Source organism: Octopus bimaculoides, chromosome 7 (genome assembly GCF_046866305.1).
Source record: "Octopus bimaculoides isolate indiv1 chromosome 7, ASM4686630v1, whole genome shotgun sequence".
Lineage (NCBI taxonomy): Eukaryota > Metazoa > Mollusca > Cephalopoda > Octopoda > Octopodidae > Octopus > Octopus bimaculoides.
The window spans coordinates 24249842-24270059 of NC_142934.1; the positions used below are offsets into that span (position 1 = coordinate 24249842).

General features: G+C 37.4%; 2 protein-coding genes and 1 long non-coding RNA gene across 7 annotated transcripts in view; 1 reads left to right on the plus strand and 2 right to left on the minus strand.

Moving 5' to 3' along the window:
• The window catches only part of LOC106880913 (sulfate transporter), a 65134-nt gene extending 59217 nt beyond the window's left edge, over positions 1-5917 (plus strand). For all 5 annotated transcript variants that reach the window (XR_016242566.1, XM_089355005.1, XM_089355003.1 and 2 more), the window contains 2 exons: positions 124-230; positions 4447-5917. Coding sequence is in view for 4 of the 5 variants with exons in the window: in XM_089355005.1 (XP_089211131.1) it covers positions 124-230; positions 4447-4455 (116 nt within the window). In the remaining variant the exon portion in view is untranslated. The remainder of the gene's footprint in view (positions 1-123; positions 231-4446) is intronic.
• Positions 1-20218, minus strand: part of LOC149134618 (uncharacterized) — a 73514-nt gene that overhangs the window by 53202 nt on the left and 94 nt on the right. The window contains exon 1 of the long non-coding RNA XR_016242568.1: positions 16942-20218. This exon is cut by the window's right edge and continues 94 nt beyond it. This is a non-coding gene — a long non-coding RNA (uncharacterized LOC149134618). The remainder of the gene's footprint in view (positions 1-16941) is intronic.
• LOC149134619 (uncharacterized) lies at positions 15232-16944 on the minus strand. Its single transcript, XM_089355007.1, has one exon. The coding sequence runs from the start codon at positions 16583-16585 to the stop codon at positions 15800-15802; it is 786 nt and encodes a 261-aa protein (XP_089211133.1). The 5' UTR covers positions 16586-16944; the 3' UTR covers positions 15232-15799.

Sequence of the window (20218 nt, forward strand, 5' to 3'; positions counted from 1 at the left end):
GGGTTATGGTTTCTATTAGTTACTTGGGTAAAGCTTTTGAACTCTAACATTTCTATACCCACTCCAACAAAATCTGACCATTTACCAAACTATATAAAAATTTATTCTATTTTACTATTTCAGACTCTGTATTATCTGTGTTGAAAGCTTCTGATGTGCTTGAGACTTTACAGAATTCTCTCTATGTGACAACATATGATGCCCTGATGGCAATTGAACTGCAAGATGAGGTTAATATGGCTTACATTTAATATTTGTTACAATATTCTCTCAATATTTGATCTCACATTCTCTGTTCTTCACTTTCCCTCATATATATATATATATATATATATATATATATATACACACACACATATATATATATATATATATATATATATATATATGTCATCCTTATCATGATCATCTAACATCTGTTGTCCATGTTGGCATGGGTTGGACGGTTTGACCAGGGCTGGTAAGCTGAGGGTTTGCACTCAACTCCAGTCTGATTTGGCATGGTTTCTACAGCTGGATGCCCTTCCTAATGCCAACCACTCCAGGAGTGTAATGGGTGCTTTTGCATGCCATTGGCACAGATGCAAGTTACATGACACATATACATACATACATACACACACCCTGAAGAAGGAGGAATTGCCAAATAATGGGTACTATATCCCTTTATTTTCCCGCAATGAACCCCCAGAAATGGACGTTGGTACCTTACTTTAATTTTAACTATCCTGAATTTTAATTTTAATTTCATTCCTCATTGTATCTTTTACCTCGCTTCCATCACCACTTCAGACTTTCTCCAGTATTTTTATCTATACACGCATGTTTTAACTTTTTTATACCTCCATCTGGAGATTTTTTTTTTAAATCTATTAATTTACACATATATATTTTTAATATATTTATTTATTTATAGATATTTTTAACAATGTCTGTATGTTTATATATTTTTTCTATCATGTACATTTGTGTTTTAAATCCATCTCTAATCGGAGTCATGTTTGCGGATTGAATTACCAGATCTTTTGTTTCTTCACATTACATATTTATATCTTTTGTCTCAAGTTACTCTTGAGCACTTCTAAGTCCAAACATCTACATTGTGATAGAATTTCTAATCAATCTTCTTTATCAAAGCAATTATATATATATAATATGGTGGTGCCCCAGCATGGCCACAGCTCATGAACTGAAACTAGACAAAATGACAATATATATATATATATATATATATATATATATATATATATATATATATATATATTATGGAGGCAACACAGGCAAAGTCTAAAAGAACATAATTAACATACACATTCAAAACTTATATAAATACATATATTCTCTATAAAATGGAAATAAAAAATATTATTTTAAATATAGCTCACAACATATACTACATTTTCCTATCTGTATATTAATGTGAGTTATTGTTAACATTAACAAACTCTAAATAAACTATTAATATTTATATATATATAAATATATATATACACACACATGACTGAATAGTGACTGGTAATGAGAAATAGGTTCTCTACAAAAATGTCAAGCACCAAAGACAGTGGGTAGGGAAAGAGGAAACACCAGCATCTAAGCTAAAGAAGGTCTCCACCCATGCAAGGTGTTGTTATCTGTTTGGTGGGATATGAAAGGTTTAGTCCACTTTGAACTTTTAAACCCAAACCAAACAATAAGAAAGGAGATCTACTGCAAGCAGCTAGAAGAAAAAGTCAGCACTAGAAGAAAAATGACCATCTTTCATTTCAAGATAAATGGTGTTCTTCCATCAAGATAATGCTCAGCCACATACAGCGAGGATGACATTCCAAATGCTGGAGCAGTTTGAACAGGAAACAATGCCCCACCCACCATATTCGCCAAACATTAACCCATCTGATTATCATTTATTCCGCAGTCTTCAAAATCATGTGGACAAAAAAATATGATTTCTTCTGCAAACAAGGTCAGAACAGTACTCGAGGAGTATTTTTTGTCACAGAAAAGTGAATTTTGGAAGAGGGACCTTGCAAGTCTACCTGAAAGACGGTAAAGCATTGTAGAACATGAAGGAGAGTATATTTTAGTTTAAAAAAGAACTTTATCTTAATTTTGAAAAATAAAAGAGGTATAAAAAATCTGCATTATTTATGGGACAACCCAATGTATACACACACACAGGGATAGGCTGACCAATATACTCTCATGGAATGTGACCAAATGAGCTTTATTTTTAAACAAAGTTCTCTTGTGGTCTACACACTTCTATCAGTACTGTATTGCTTGGATCCCATTCATGAAGAAGCTTTCAGCCAGTTACTCAAAAAAGTCAGACAGTGGATATGATATTATCGTTAGTGTGTTACTGGTTCCTAACCAAGTGTTTTTTAATGTTGGGCAACAGATGATAGGCAGATGGGGCTGGATCAGATGAGTAAGGAGGTTGATCAACCAGTACAAAATCAGTCACACACAGCAGCCACTGAAACCAAGGACTTCTGTGCTGGGGTATTGTCCTCATGAAACAAAACTCCTGTCATCAGTTTTCCTGAGTTTGGTTTTGGTAACCTTTCATAACTCCCTCAGCATGTTGGCATATTACTCTCCATTGATGGTGTAGCCCTTTCCAAAATAGTCAATAAATGCAATGCCTTTTACATCACTGAAAAGTGATGCGATCACCTTCCCTGCAGATGAAACCACCTTGGCCTTCTTTGGAGCTGGTGAGCAGGGGTGTCATCACTGCATCAATTCTCTCTTTCTCTCTGGATCAAAGTGATGAACTCAACACTCATCTTTGTAGAAGAAATGTTCAAGGAAACCAGTTGGGTCTGCCTCAAACAATATCAGATTTTCCCAATCTTTGTCATGCCAAGCTCATTGTGCAGAATATTTTTGACTCTCTCATGGGATATGTTAATAGCATTAGCTGTTTGATTTACAGTCAACTGCCTGTCATCCATCACCATGTGGTGAACATGATCAATATTTTCCTCAGTGGTGACAGTTGCTGGACGTCCAGACTTTGGATCTTCTTCGAGACTCTCTCTTCTAAATTCAGCTGCCTACTTTTGCATTGATGATAAAGCTGGTATGTCATCCCCTAATGTAGCAAGCATGTCACAATGAACGTTCTTGGGGGCTAAATCTTTTTTCTGCAGGTACTTAATAACACCACAATGCCAAATTTTGTCCACTTTCAAAAGAAATCAATGCTAGTTACTTTTTAAGTCTTTTTTGAACAGTCAGATGTTTATTTACCAGGAAAGAAACAATGCAGTTATTAATAAGGAGAGTCAAAATTAATGCATGCAAGATTTCATAGCTCTAGTATCACCACATAGTCAGCCTATGATCTTTTCGGCTCACCCTCATACGTTTCTGTACTCTTCGAAGTAAGTTCATATTTCCTCATGGCCAGACATGTTTTCACAGAAGATTGGAAACAAAGGACTATGACAATGACACTCATTTGCAACCATCATGTGATGTCAAGACAAGGAAACTCGAATTCACACATATCCATCATCATCATCATCATCATTCAATGTCCACTTTTCCATGCTTGCATGGATTAAACAAAATTCATTGAGGCAGATTTTTTTCCTATGTCTGAATACCCTCCCTGTCACCAACTTGTTTCCAAGCAAGGTAATATTCCCACCATGGCCAGACATTGTTTCTCATGAGAGATTGGAAAGGAACAGCATCAGTTGTATGACAGTGATGCTCATTTACAATCATCACATGATGTCAAGACAAGGAAACACACATGCGCACACACACACATATGCACATGCACACAAACATACGTACAATAGGCTTCTTTCAGTTTCTATCATTGAAATCCATTCAAAAAGGTTTGATTAGCCTAAGGCTATCATAGGAGACACTTGCCTAAAGTTCCATACAATGGAACAGAACCCAAAACAATGTGGTTGAGAACCAAACTTCATTACCACACAAAGCCTGCATTCAACATGTCTTCATAAAGCCACCAGCTGTGATAATGAGATCATTATTATTCGTTATCAATGCAGTCTAAAAGTCACAGTCATTATCAAAGCAGTCTTTTCACTTATCTGTCAGTCTATTATCCTTTTTCTTCTGTTCTTACATTCTGAGTTTAAATTTCAGGCCTTGTGCCTTTAGTAGAAAGGATTATTAATATTATAAAGGGTAGTAATTTGGGAGAACTGTTAGAGTGTTTGTCAAAATCCTTTACAATATTTGTTCTGGCTTTTTACATTGTGAATTCAAATCCCACTGAGGTTTTTTCCTTACCTTTCATCTCTCTGGGATCAACAAAATATTATACCAGTCAAGTACTGATGTCAATGGTATCAACTAACTCCTTTCCCTCAAAATTACTGGCCTCATGCCTATATAAGAAATAAATTTTAGAATTGTCTTGCAAAGTTACTACTTTTGATTTTTATTGTCTTACAGGATGCATAGAAGCTCATTTTTCGTAACAGCAATGCGTCTGCGATTTGGAAGTTTTTTCTTTGAAGACCTCTACTCATAAATCTAAGGAATACAACTGTTTTCTCCATCCAATGACAAGCCAAGAGCTAGAGGACATGTTCACATTTATTATACGTGAAACCAATACACAATGCTTGAATCACAAAGGAAGAATATTTCATCAAACTTAAATTTTAGAAATATATATATATATATATACAGAAGATATTTTCTTATTATCTAATCCAAGCATATATATGTTCTTTTCTTAATGCATGATGCATATTATTATCTTTAAAAAAATACATATTATTCAGGTACATGCCACAAGTAGAAACTCAGGACAGACTGCAAGCCATTAATAAGGTAAATTGTCAACAAAAGCCTCTCAATCTGAAAAAAATATTGACAAAAAATATTTACTTACATTATATATTAAGTGTGTATATGTATGTATATATATATATATATATATATATATATATATATATATATATATATATATACAAGAAATTAATTTGTGTAAAAATCAATAAGAAGAGTATTCCATCTAATGAGTCTAATATTACTATAAATGCTTCATACTAGATACGTTTTATGCACTACTAATAGTTTCACATACATAAATACATTCATCAGGTGCCTGATGAATGTACTTATGTATGTGAAACTATTAGTAGTGCATATAATGCATGTAGTATATGTATGCATGTATGTATGTCATATACTTTTTTGTGAAATCTGATGTGTCCATGTGTAACATAACTACTGGTTTGGTTCAACTCCCCCATCTCCCTCCTGCATGTATGTACATATGTATGTATGTACACAGAAGACAAGAACAATAATATTAATGTGTTCAGTCTGTCTTTCCCTCCCTCTTTGTTCTTGTCTGTCTTTATCTGTATTTATAATGGTGCAAGCAAATACATGTGCATACAGGTACATATTTATGAATACGACAGCAGTATAAAATGTCTACCTGACTGTCTGTCTGTCTGTCTATCTGTCTGTCTGTATGTATGTATGTGTGTGTGTGTGTGTGTACATGTATATGCATGTCACCTTATATAGAAAACGGCAAAGAAGGGTAGAGAGAGATGGGACTAACAGGAAAGAATGACAATTCATATTTTTTCTTCCAGTATTATAAGATACTTCTTTTAAAAGATATATGTATCTATCATTACTTTTACCTTGAGCTTTCATCCAATACACAAGTAACTGAGACAATCCACTGGCACTGTTCACACTAGTTCCCTTAATTTAATAATTTCAGAAAAACAATTGAATGATTATTTTCTTACAGTTATTTTTATATTCCTCAACTTCTTCATGGATTAAATTCAGTCTTTAAAGGCAATATATCAAGAGATGGCAATGAGTTTTATGAAAGTAGATGGCATTAAAAATTATATGTATCTTGATCTATTAAATATTTCTTTTATTTCAATATTGTTTTACCTTTATTCTTTCTTGCATAGATACCAATAATTCAATAAAGCCAAGTATTACTTATTCTAGTTATATTCATAGAATAACAGGCCATGCACTAATATATATATATATATATATATATATATATATATATAATATAATATAAAATAATATATAAATATATGCATATATTCATACATATACATACAGACCTACATCTATATGTATACATACATGTATATATGGGTACAGGACATCACAAAAAAAACCTTAAACATAATGAGAAACGAAAACAGAAAACAAACTTTATTTTGAACAACGAAAAGAAAACAGAGAAACAAGACATGCAACATAAAGAATATTTCCCTTCATCAGTTGTCCCTGTCCATCTACTCCACGTTTCGAAGGCAAGGGCAATACGCGACTTTGTTGGAACAGTCCTTCCCGCAAAGCAAATTAAATAAAATTTGGAATTTTTTGCGGAGGGTGAAAGCGTTAACAAGAACAGGACAGTGAGACAGTAAAAACAAACAATAAGGGCTGTTAGGCCAAGATGATAGAAAAATTATTATTTTTTTGAACGCTAGTAGACGTGAATGAGAGAAGAGACAAGAGACAGAAAAATCACGTCTTCTCTATAAGAAGCTAGCAGATAGAAAGAAAGAATCCCTTTCGTCACGTGTCAGCGACGAGAGAGTCAAGGAGGAAGAGTGAGAGAGAGAGAGAGAGAGAGAGGGAACAGTGAAAGGGAGAGAAGAATAGGGAAAGGGTGGGAGAGAAAAACAGAAAGGATGAAGAACAAGAGTGTGATTGAGATAGACAGGGAAGTAATAGTAATAGTAGTAGTAGAGTGCACAAAGTAATTATTAAGATAAAACTTACTTGGAGAAAGATGCGTGGCGTTCGATCATATAATAATATAAATAATATATAAATATATGCGTATATCCATACATATATGTACATACCTACATCTATATGTATACATACATGCATATATGGGTACAGGACATCACAAAAAAACGTTAAACATAATGAGAAACGAAAACAGATCATCATCATCATCATTTTATATCCACCTCCTTGCTACTGTCATAGGTTGGACAGTTCGACAGGACTTAGCAAGCCAAAGCTCTATAGTCTATTTTGGTATGGTTTCTATAGCTTTATGCCTTTCCTAGTGCTAACCACTTTATAGAGTGTACAGGATGTTTTTTATATGTGGTACCAGCACCAGGAAAGTCACCAAAAAACTTGTAAGATCTGACTCTTCAACTGAGCAGGGAGTAGCATTCAAGGAGGTGGCCTTGTACCAGATGATGAGAGATTAGAGTATGATAGTAGGTGTCTTGTAGAAGAGGAGATACATGGTTAATCCAGTTGGAAAAGGAGAGAAGAGAGGATAGATAGATGGTGAAGATGTGTTGGGGCGTACTTCCAAGTTACTGGGTGAGGTATGTCAGTGAAGTGCTATAGATGATTGGATAGGGCGAGGTAAGTGTGCAAGAATATGAAAGAAAAGTGGAAAAAGGTGGATAGGGGAGTGCAGTAAGTGAACACAGATGGAAGAAGTGAGGATAGGAAAGGTGGCAGAGAGGGCATAGACACAAATGATGTACATTTAGGGCTTTGTTTTTACTTGGAAGGATCTTCTTAAGTAATGCAAACCATCATCATCTCAGTCCTTTGTCAACTCCTCTGTGAGGCCCAACATCTGTAGGTAATTTTTCATTTCATCCCATGTTTTCCTGGATCTATCTTTTCCACAGATTCTAATCACATTTAGCAACTGGCACTTCTTTATGCAGCCATCCTATACTCATCCATAAGCATCATATGACCAACACAGTTTTCTCTAACACACCACATCTGATGCCTCTTATACCCAATCTTTCTCTCAACACTTTTACATGTCATCATATGTGCATGCTAATATTACACATCCAGCAGAGCATGCCTGCTTCATTTCATTCAAGCTTTCTCACGTCCCCTCTATTCACAGCCCACATTTTCCAATAATACAAACATAAGCATCATACAATCTGCTTTTCACTCTGAGAGAGAGGTCGTTTACCACCAACAAAAGTAATAGCTCTTGGAACTTACTTAGCCACTTCTGATTCTAGTGACTACACTTTCAGAGCACCTTCTTCCACTGCTATTAGGCAACTTAGGTAACAGAAACCATCTCCTACCTCCCAAAATGCACTTAGGCATTTGAGAGAACCTATTTCCGGTATATTCTTAGTATTTATTGTTCTTGAACAGCTGTCACACACAAAGACTACTTTTTTGTTAACCTTCCTGTGATTCCACTGAACCACTTATGGATCCATAACTTGCAATAGGTACACTGTATAGAATTTCTACCCATGCCTTTACATCAAGTAGAGCCATTTCCCTGAAGAGATTATTAATTTGTCTGCTTTCTTGCTTACTAAGATTTTGGTTTTATATATATATATATATATAGCTAGCATGGAAAGTGGACGTTAAATGATGATGATGACGATGATGATTATATATATATATATATATATATATATATATATATATATATATATATATATATATATATAGATATATATATATATATATATATAGATAGATATATATATATACACATACATACATACATACATACACACATATATATCATCATCATCGTCGTCGTTTAACGTCCGCTTTCCATGCTAGCATGGGTTGGACGATTTGACTGAGGACTGGTGAAACCAGATGGCTACACCAGGCTCCAATCTGATTTGGCAGAGTTTCTACAGCTGGATGCCCTTCCTAACGCCAACCACTCAGAGAGTGTAGTGGGTGCTTTTACGTGTCACCTGCATGAAGGCCAGTCAGGCGGTACTGGCAACGACCATGCTCAAAATGGTGTATTTTATGTGCCACCTGCACAAGAGCCAGTCCAGGGGCACTGGCAACGATCTCGCTCGAAAGTCCTTAGACATGCCGCGGGCATAAGTGCCAGAAAGGCGATGCTGGGCACAGGTGCCATCACAATTTCGCTTTCGCTTGCCCCAATAAGTCTTCGCAAGCTGAGTTTCATGTCCAATGAAGAAGACGATGTTGGCATGGGTGCCAGTCTTGGAATTTAACTCGATTTCGATTTCACTTGTCCCAACAGGTCTTCGCAAGTGGAGTTTAGTGTCCAATTTAACTTGATTTTGATTTCACTTGCCTCAACAGGTCTTCGCAAGTGGAACGGCTGGATGCCCTTCCTAAACGCCAACCACTCAGGGAGTGTAGTGGGTGCTTTTACGTGCCATCGGCACGAAGGCCAGTCAGGCGGTACTGGCAATGACCACGCTCAAAATGGTGTATTTTATGTGCCACCCGTACAAGAGCCAGTCTAGGGGAACTGGCAACGATCTCACTCGAAAGTCCTTACACATGCCACGGGCACAAGTGCCAGAAAGGCGATGCTGGGCACAGGTGCCATCACGATTTCGATTTCGCTTGCCCCAATAAGTCTTCGCAAGCTGAGTTTCATGTCTCAATGAAGGAGACGACATTGGCATGGGTGCCAGTCGTTGAATTTAACTCGATTTCGATTTCACTTGCCTCAATAGGTCTTTGCAAGTGGAGTTTAGTGTTCAATTTAACTCGATTTTGATTTCACTTGCCTCAACAGGTCTTCGCAAGTGGTGTTTGGTGTCCAATGAAGGAAGGTACGCATAAGTGGACTGGCTGAGGCCTTAGATTTAGGTCTTACTTGGCTTGCCGGGTCTTCTCACGCACAGCAAATTTCCAAAGGTCTCGGTCAGAAGTCATTGCCTCGGTGAGGTCCAAAGTTCGAAGGTCGTGCCTCATCACCTCATCCCAGGTCTTCCTGGGCCTACCTCTTCCACAGGTTCCCTCAACTGCTAGGGTGTGACACTTTTCCACACAGCTATCCTCATCCATTCTCGCTATATGACCATACCAGCGCAGTCGTCTCTCTTGCACACCACAACTGATGCTTCGTAAGTTCAACCTTTCTCTCAAGGTACTAATACTCTGTCTAGTATGCACACTGACATTACACATCCATCGGAGCATACTGGCTTCATTCCTTGTGAGCCTACGCATGTCCTCAGCAGTCACAGCCCATGTTTCACTGCCATGAAGCATGGCTGTTCGTACACATGCGTCATACAGTCTGTCTTTTACTCTGAGTGAGAGGCCCCTTGTCACCAGCAGAGGTAAGAGCTCTCTGAACTTTGCCCAGGCTATTCTTATTCTAGCAGCTACACTTTCAGTGCACCTTCCCCCACTACTAACTTGGTCACCTAGATAGCGGAAGCTATCAACTACGTCTAGTTTTTTTCCCTGGAATGTGGCAGAAGTTGTTTTCTGTACATTTACAGCGTTTATAGCTCCTGAACATCTGCTACATACAAAAACTAAATTCCTAGTTAACCTTCCTTTGATATTGCTGCACCTCTTATGTGTCCATAGCTTGCACTGGGTGCATCTTATAGAGTTTCTACCTACGCCTTTGCTACAGATCGAACAGGGCCATCTACCTGAAGGGGTTTGTGTTGTCTACCTTCCTACTTATTAGGACTTTGGTTTTAGCTAGGTTGACTCTAAGGCCCTTCGACTCTAGTCCTTGCTTCCACACCTGAAACTTTTCCTCTAGTTCTGATAGTGACTCAGCAACTAGTGCAAGGTCATCAGCATAGAGGAGCTCCCAGGGGCATCCTGTCTTGAATTCCTCTGTTATCGCCTGGAGGACTATGATAAATAGGAGGGGGCTGAGGACTGAACCTTGGTGGACCCCTACCTCTACCCGGAATTATTCACTGTACTCATTGCCAACCCTCACCTTACTGATAGCGTCTCTGTACATGGCTCGCACAGCTCTCACTAACCATTCTTCTATCCCTAGTTTCCTCATTGACCACCAGATAAGGGATTGGGGGACCCTGTCAAAGGCTTTCTCCATGTCAACGAAAGCCAGGTACAGAGGTTTATCTTTGGCTAGGTATTTCTCCTGCAGCTGCCTTACCAGAAATATAGCATCAGTGGTGCTTTTCCCTGGCACAAACCCAAACTGCATCTCATCTAAACTGACTCTCTCCCTAATCAGTTGGGCTATGACCCTTTCCGTGACTTTCATTACCTGATCTAACAACTTGATACCTTTGTAATTATTTGTATCTAAAGCGTCACCTTTACCTTTGTAGCAGTTGACTATGGTGCTGCTACACCAGTCATTGGGTATGACTCCTTCATGTATCACCTGGTTAACAATACGGGTGACTAGGCTATAGCCGACACTGCCAGATATTTTGAGCATCTCTGCAGTGATTCCTGAAGGGCCAGGGGCTTTCCCTGTCTTCATACTCTTAATAGCTTTATCTACCATGGTACTGTCAACTCGAATCGCTGGTCCCTCTGTTGGGTCGACATTCGGCAGACTCTCTTTCTCCCATTCATTCTCTTTATTGAGCAACCTTTCATAGTGGCGTCTCCATACCTCTTTCTTTGCAGCCTATACATATATACAAACACACACACACACACATATATATATATATATATATATACATGCACACACACATATGCATATATATGTGTGTGTGTGTGTGTGTCATCGTTTAACATCTGCCTTCCATGCTGGCATGGGTGGAATGGTTTGACAAGAGCCAACCAGGCAGCAGCCTGCACCAGACTTCTGTAACTGTTTTGGCAGGATTTTTACAACTGGACCTCCTTCGTAACACCAATCACTCAGCAAAATGGAGTTAGTGCTTTTTACGTGGCACAAGCACCGACAAGGTGGGTTTTGGCAAAGTTTTTACAGCTGGATGCCCTTGAAAACACCAACCACTTTACAGTCTGGATACAATAAGAACAAGAGTCAGTTCTCTCAGAAGTAAATCAGCTTCCTTGGACATATTATTGGTAATTCAACAATAAAACCTAACCCTAAAAGGTATCAAGCTCTACTAAATATGCCAGAACCAAGAATATTGAGAGAACTAAATCGTATAATAGACATTTTTGCATGTTATGCAAAGTGGATACCAAAGTGTTCCAGATTCACCACTTACAAGAGCCAGAAAGAATATCAACAAAGCAGGACTGCCAGAAGAAGCTAAAGATAGCATTGGTAAATGCCATACTTGCCATTCCACAACCTGAAACACTGTTTACCATCGAAACAGATACTTCCGCCCTAACGTTGGGAGGGACAATATCACAATAAGGAAGGCCAGTGGCCTTTTATTCACCATTCCACTTACAAGAGCCAGAGAGAATATCAACAAAGCAGGACTACCAGAAGAAAAAACAGCAATTGCATCGCTAAAGATAGCACTGGTAAATGCCATATTTGCCGTTCCACAACCTGAGACACTGCTTACCATCGAAACACCTAATGCTGGGAGGGACGATATCACAACAAGGAAGGCCAGTGGCCTTTTATTCAAGGTCCCTTTAAAAAACAGAAGAACACCAATCCATCGTTGAGAAGCCTGCGCAATTGTAGAATGCTGTCGCAACTGGCACCACTTAATATGTTTCCCCACACTGCAATATTATCACCGATCAATGCTCAGTGGCACAAATAATAAATCATCAAGGAACCGACCTCGACAGTACACTAATAGAAATAATGAATCAAAGAAACGGAGCTCACAGTCCGGCACCTGAAAACATGAGCAGATTAGCAACTGGCAAAGAGTGCCTGAACAAGAATAATACGGGTAACAAAACTGGCAAAGAATACCTGAACGAGGACAATAGGGGTAACAAAACGCCAACTATTCAAGGACAAAAAGACGAGAAAATTGAGATCAGAACGAATTAAGACCCCTTTTTATGTAAAGGATTATACGTTTTGAATGCACGACTACTTTTCACTCAGGAGGGAAGACTTATGAATTATAATATCCTATCATTAATTGCTTTCTACAATAGTAAACAAGAGCACTCAGAGAGCGCAAAACTCTGCCAAGGCAACACCAACGTTCTCATCTTTTTATTACCCACAAGGGGCAAACATAGAGGGGACAATACATTACATGTAGGGACACAAAACAGGTAAAAAGAAATAGGACAACATATGAGAAACATGAAATGACAAATGAAAACAATGCAACAAAGCTACTCAGTCCCACCTCCAAGTAGTTTCATTTATATCTTTCTTCCTTTTTGAAACCTCATTCTTTCCAGAAGTGAACCCATATTTATGCCTTTCTATTTTTGCCTTCTGTTTCTCTGAACCCAACAAGCATATATGCACCCCCTTCACATTATCCACATCTGTTTTAACAAGCACTGTGTCTTTCCATTTCATTGTTTCTCCAATCTGTTCACTATTTGAGTTATCTATCATGCACACAAAGCAACTTTTTCCTATAGCCAGGGGAGGGGAAATTTGGGGGTTCTTGTGCTAGCATTTCCTTTTTTTGTTTTTGTTGGAGGGGAGAGGGAAGGGGAGGGTGGGGTTGAGAAGGTGTGGGTTGGGGGTTTAAATCTGTATGACTTGCCTTCCTCCTTTTCCTTTGATTCTTATTATCCACAGTCTTCTATGTCTTGGCATCTTCATTTTTTTCTAATGGTAACTCCTCTTCTGCTCTCACTGATTCTTCCTTGGGTCTTCTTGGATAGTGAAGGGCAGTCCGCTCTGATGTGACCCTGTAGGCCACATTTAAACCATCCAGGGATTCTGCCCTCCACCCTCTCAGTACTGTGCCCTCAATTGTGACGGTTTCTGTCATATTTTCCAAACTTTCCATTGATCCCTGAATTATTAAGTCGAGTGTCTGATCTTTCCAGTTTGTATTTTCAGACTTAGTGGCCTAGAGGACTGCTACTTCATCCTCGTTACCAAGAAGTACAGCAGCCGCCACCCAGGCCACATCAATTCCGGGTGGAATCTCCTCTACCCTAACCCTAGAAGCTCGCCTTCAGAGGTATGTGGGTAGAAGTACATTATCAGTTCGCAAAGGAGTTGCTGAATATTGTCTTGCCTTGGCCGCCTCTCTGAGGCGAACCTCCACCGTACCATACTTAGACCCCTTGGCAAGATATGTAATATCTTGCCAGATCCGTTTTAAAGCCTTCTCTATTTTTTCTGCAGTCATAATCTCTAATTTTATTGTCAATATAAGGATCCTCTACCAAGAACAAAAAGGAAAAAAAATTAACCAGCGTGGGTGGGGTGTTAACAAGTATGTGGAGAACGAATATGAAAAAAAAATACGCACTGAGGACCCTGGGGATGGGACTTTCGGAAAATCTCACAAGATCCGATTTTTCCGTCATAACTTTCGGTAAAATGGATATATATTGATTTTTTTTTTATGGAATCGCACGTTTTTGGTTATGGTGGATCCGGTTTTGAAAAAAAAAAAATTTCAAAAAATTGCATTTTCAAAATTTCAATGGTGGACCGTCACCACACCCACCTTCCGTTTTTTTTTCTTTCTTTCTTTTTTAAAAAGAAACCCACATTTTCGGCTACGGAGATTCCGAATCTGTAAAGAAATTTGCATTTCTAAATTTAATATAAAACAACGCGTCTTAATCGTTGAACAGCGAGCAATAAAGTTTGAATAAAAGCCTTCTTTGAACGGGTTTATGACATTTTGGTGGCCGGGAGTTAAAAGTAAACATTAACGGAAAGACTTCCTTAAAAAGGGGTATCAAACAGTAGTTCCGCCTGCCATACAAAAAAACGGATTTTGTTCGTTAATCTAACAATTTGTCTAATTTTTTTTTTATTTTGACTTAGTATAAAAGCTTGACAGATAACTTTCTATTATTAATCTCTATGTTATATTAAATATTTATTTTCATTCATTATTTACCTTAAATACGTGTTGGATGCTGAAATGTTTTCTAGCTTTGGATAACAAAATACAGGAGAATCGGTTAATTATGATTTTATTCAACATATTTCCATCAGATTCACACACTTATTGCAGCGGCACTTCAGTTTTCCTAAGTCCTGTAACTCGGAACGTTACTCTCCAACTAGGCCTTTCGCGACACCCTTAACGTCAAGAACTTTTCAACACTCCGTCGTATATCGATTTTAAAAATAAATTACGGAAATATTGACATTATTCGATAATCTCCAAGCGGACATATCAGACGAACATCTCTTAGGTATCTGTTTTCAACATTTTGCCTCGCTCGCCCCGAAAAAAAAAAAAGTTTTCAAACTTTTAGTTTCCCCGACTACCCGGGTCAATATGCTTTTAACTTTTAAGTGGGGGGGGGGGGTACACGTTTAAGGATACGGAGATTACAAGTTTGAAAAAAAATTTTTCCACTTTCATTTCGTGATCATAAAATGAAAAAATACCAGGAAAACACTTTGTTAAAAGGTTTTATTTATTTTGGAGATGGATAATAATGTTCAATATTTTCTTAATAGTTTTTTTTTTACAAAGATAAATCCGTTCAAATGAAAAAATGTCCAAGGAAAAATGAAAATCAACTTTTTGACAAAGTACATGATGTATAAACACAATATATTGGTCGCATGACATAAAACAAACAGTACCGAGTTCTCAAATTAGATGTCCCTATTGTATGGGGAAAGAAAAAGGTTATGAGAGTAGGGGAAAAGATCAAATGTCAAACATTAAAATTCATCATAAAAAACAAAATTCAGAATCACAATTACCAGAATATTAAAAACCTAAGGAGAGAAAAAAAACAAAAAAAACATACCATTTTCTTTCCCCTCCAAAATAGGGACACCTTATGTAAATACATTTACAATTATTAAGAACAATCAATATCAGGAGCGTAACAAGATGGGAGTCACCGGTGTGAAAAGAAGCGAGATTTCTCCTCCTGACTTACCATAAGGCGACAATATCAAATGTTTTTCTTTTCCAGGTACTGGAAACAATTCCTGCGCCACAGGTCTACCCCATTACTGAATTTCCCTTATATTACTTTCCCAGATGCATTGTTCTCTAAACTTATTGTTTATTTTACGAACTCTTATATATCCATTTGACTTACTTATGTCCTTCAGCTCCTCAAAACTTGGAATATTAAGCCGTTTTAGATTTTTGAGGAAATCCTCGCCATTGGTATGATGGTTTTCCCGACCTTTGAATAAAACCTCAAGCCTCTTGCGCCAGTCAAACCTATCTACAATTCCTTGTTCCTCATCAGTTTTGTGGCAAGGATACTTCTGATTGATTATGTAGAAGTAATCCTCAACTCCTAAGCAACGCGCGACATCTTGAGGTGGATAGTTATTTTCTTCACAAACCTCTCCAATATGTAAAATCATTTCGTTTGTAATTTGAAAGGTGTCCTGGTACAGTTCCCATTGACAGAAAGTTTTTTCGCGAATTTGGTGGTCATGTTTTTCTGTGTTAACAACTTCCAATTTCTCCCAACAATCGAGGAAATGTCTTATGCTAGTTTCTTCTTTTTCCCAGTACTTGCAAGGTTCGAGCCTTCTCTTGATTTCTTCCCAGATATCTTTATCTGAACATTTACCGCGGGTATCGATGAAAGCAGTGAAGATTAAATAAGGTATAATAGGGACTATATCAGGGCAGAGAAAGAACTCTTCAATAGTCTTGATTGCAAGAAAATCCAAACCAAGTTGGATTGAGACTCTAACGAAACTCTTAGGGTCAGACAGTTTCTGAGACATTTCATTTACCTTTTCATAAGTAAACATACAACGATTGCATCCCATGGCTTAAAAAGAAAATGAAACAAAACTGTGTAGACACCAAGGAAATTACTGACGGTCTGTGCCAGTAAATATCACTCCAGAAAATTCATAAAATCGAATAAGTCAGATTGTTGGGCTCATTCAGTTGTAAGTGATGAATCCAATCTAATGCTTTTAGGTAAATAAAGATTTTCGTTGGAGAAGTGAAAGGTGAAAAAGTTTGCAGAGTGTCTAAAAATATAGAGGAACGAAGACACGTAAAGAGCATTACTTGAATAGAAGTGAAATGAATCTCGCGAATTTTTTAGTAATAAACGTTTAGTATTTACATGATTTCATTGGATAGAAAACAAGCAAAAAAAATAATAATAACTTACGTAATTAGAATAAAAAAAAAAAAACTTAAACTCGTTTCACAAAATGTAACCTTCCGGAAGCTTTCGCCTGTATCCGATATTCTTCGGTATGTTCCGGAGTATAACCGCTATTAGAAAACAGTGGAGCAATTAAAAAAAAAAATTTTAAGTAACGTTTGTTGACTTGTATTAAGGAAATAAATTTGGCTTTAAACTTATATAAAAGTAAAATCGAAGTGACATTTCTTGACTAGCCTACATATTTCGGTTAATGTTTACAAGTACACCATTTCGATTAACAAATATTTCTAATGCATAATCTGCATGAGTGGATATGTTTGTAGTTGTCAACTGAGTATATATAGACTGTATATGTTAATCGGACTTATATAGTCTATTGATGTTCCGTTTGTAGATATTAATGGGACATACATACGCACGTATATATATATATATATATATATTTCCTGTGGATGTTGACTATGTATACTTAACGTTAATAATATAGGTATTAAGCTTGAGTTATTTATTCCCTGGTATAATACTCTAATACAGCAAACTTATGGGCATACCTGTGACGGCGACGACCCCCCTCCTCCCACTTCATTTTTTAATTTGTTTTTTACAGAAACCCACATTTTCGGTTATGGAAATTCCGATTTTGGAAAAAAAATTAGCAAAAATCGCAACTTCAAAATTGCAATTCCCCACTTCATTTTTCACTTTCTTCAGAAACTTTTTTTTGGCGAAAACATACGTAGAAAAATACGGAGATTATGATTCTGAAAACAAATTGTTTGTAAAATTTAAATTTAAAAAAAGAAAAAAAAAAAAAAAAATGTGATTTAGGTAATCGTACCGAAAGATCGCCAAAACATGTTTTAATTACCCCCCAAACAACCTCTCCTCCCGATTTACGGCCTTCAAGCAGGCTACCCATATGCTAGAAATAACAGCCAAATCTCACACGTACTCTTTTTGGCATATAAGTACATACTCTGTATCGAATGCTTTGCTGTATCAGTCTTTGCCTTTCCCTTGGATAACATTGGTGGCATGGAGACGGTAGGCTGGTACGCATGGGTGACTGCCGGTCTTCTATAAACAAATTTGCCCAGACTTGTACCTTGGAGGGGGACTTTCTAGGTGTAATCTCATGGTCATTCATGACCAAAGGGGATCTTTACCCTTTTCTCCATTTTTCTAGATATTAATAACCACACTGGTCCTTTACAAAAACCTGCACTACCGCACTTCCTTCTCATAGTTTATTCCCTTGTTCACTGGCATGAAGTTGACCCCAACCCACAGGATTTGTAGTTCTGCCAGGTTCATGGATATTAGATGTTGATGGTGATGATGATTTATATATTTCTTGCCAATTTTTTTTCAGAATCGTAAACTTTGTAGCGAAAAACGTGTGTCCTTATGTATCTGTACGAGTCCACCAGTTTTGTTTTTCATATTAAATTCCAATATAATCACAGTCTACACACTCTGAAAGGTATTTGTTGAAAATTTCATTAGGAAATATCAATCTTTTTAAAAGTTAGGAGGAAGCATGGAAAAAATTTTCACCACAAATTCCGATATACTCTGAATCTATACCACATGAAGCATATTTTCTAAAAATTTCAATAAAAAAATTATCCATTTTTCTGAAAATCATGAGGAAACAAAATCGATGGGTGACACACTTGGGTTTATATCTAGAATAACAACCACCCATCAAAACAAGAAGAAAAAAAAAGCGTAATAGGTATTTAAAAAATGTGTAGTAAACGAATTTGAAAACCAAAATTTGCGCAAACGAACCGGGGTGGGGAGAAGAGAACTTACGGAAAATTTACAGGATCCGAGTTTTCCCCTCATAAATTTCAGGAAAAAAAAGTCTGTATCTCTTAATGAACGTTTATACAAATACCTTTCAAACGGCCTAGATTACGATTATAAAGAAATTTGTGAGGAAATTTTTTCCCAGGGGATGGGGAAAGGAATTTCGAAAAAACTGACTTTCAGATCAGGAAGACCACCTAAGTTTTCTTTTTCTTACTCACCCCCATCCCACCTCCAGACCGATTTTGGCCAATTTTTTGCACTTAATAACTATGGGAGGAGCCATTTTTGGTAAAAAAAAAAAAAAAATGTAAATATCTTCAGAGTAAAAAGTATGATTTAAGGGATATTTGGTCTCGGAGTGGTTAGCGATAGGAAGGGCACCCAGCTGTAGAAACTCTGCCAAATCTGATTGGAGCCTGGTGTAGCCACCTGGTTCACCAGTCCTCAGTCAAATCGTCCAACCCATGCTAGCATGGAAAGCGGACGTTAAACGATGATGATGATGTTTCTAGCACGTCTCCAGATAACCCTTTCTCACTCTCGCATATATTGATGTTTCTCAATATTTTTCTCCCGATAAACACATTTATGCTATAAAAATAAAATTTGAAAATTTATGATTTTTTTCTCAACCCCACAGCCCGCTCCTGATTGTTTCTGTTTATAATTTAAAATATTGGAGAGCCTGAGGTCATTTCTGGCATTCGTCCGCAGTGAGTTTAAAGAATAGATATGTAAAAGATAACTCAAACGGTACAAGACGGCTGGTACCTGTTAAAATTAAGGACAACAATACACAAGCCCTTCTTGACACAGGTTTTGACAGGACATATATAGAAGCAAATCTTCTTGGAGTCTGAGGATTACAATACAATTGTACCTGCCCAGAAAAAGTTAACTTGGCCAACAAACACAGCACTGGAGATAAAGGCAAATTCAGTAGCAAATTACAACTGGGAAATAACACTAATTTCCTTGTGTCCGACCACCTTGTAGCTCCAGTCATCATCGGAATCCATATCCTCAGTCAACACTCGGAAGTTACAATTGACTTCAAGGGCACGTTCAAATCTGTCATTCTGCATGTCCATGCCAAGCCTAAAATGCACTGCGTATGGACTACTGCCTGGCATAAAGACCTCTAAACTCAAACCAATTTCAACAACTTCAAGATGCAGTCCTAGAAACATAGAGTTTATTAAGCATGAAATAGACAGGTTACTTTTAGAGGACATAATTCAGAAAAGCCGTAGTCACTGGAAAGCTCAATGTGTTGTGACAGCTAATGGAAGGGGAAACAAAAAAAGACTGGTGATCAACTGCTCCAACACTATAAATATCTACAAATAACTGGATGCCTACCCTATCCCCCAGATCGATGATCTTCTAAATGAAGTAGCAGCAAACAAGATTTTCAGTAACATAGATATGACAGTTGCATATCGACAGATGGAACTCC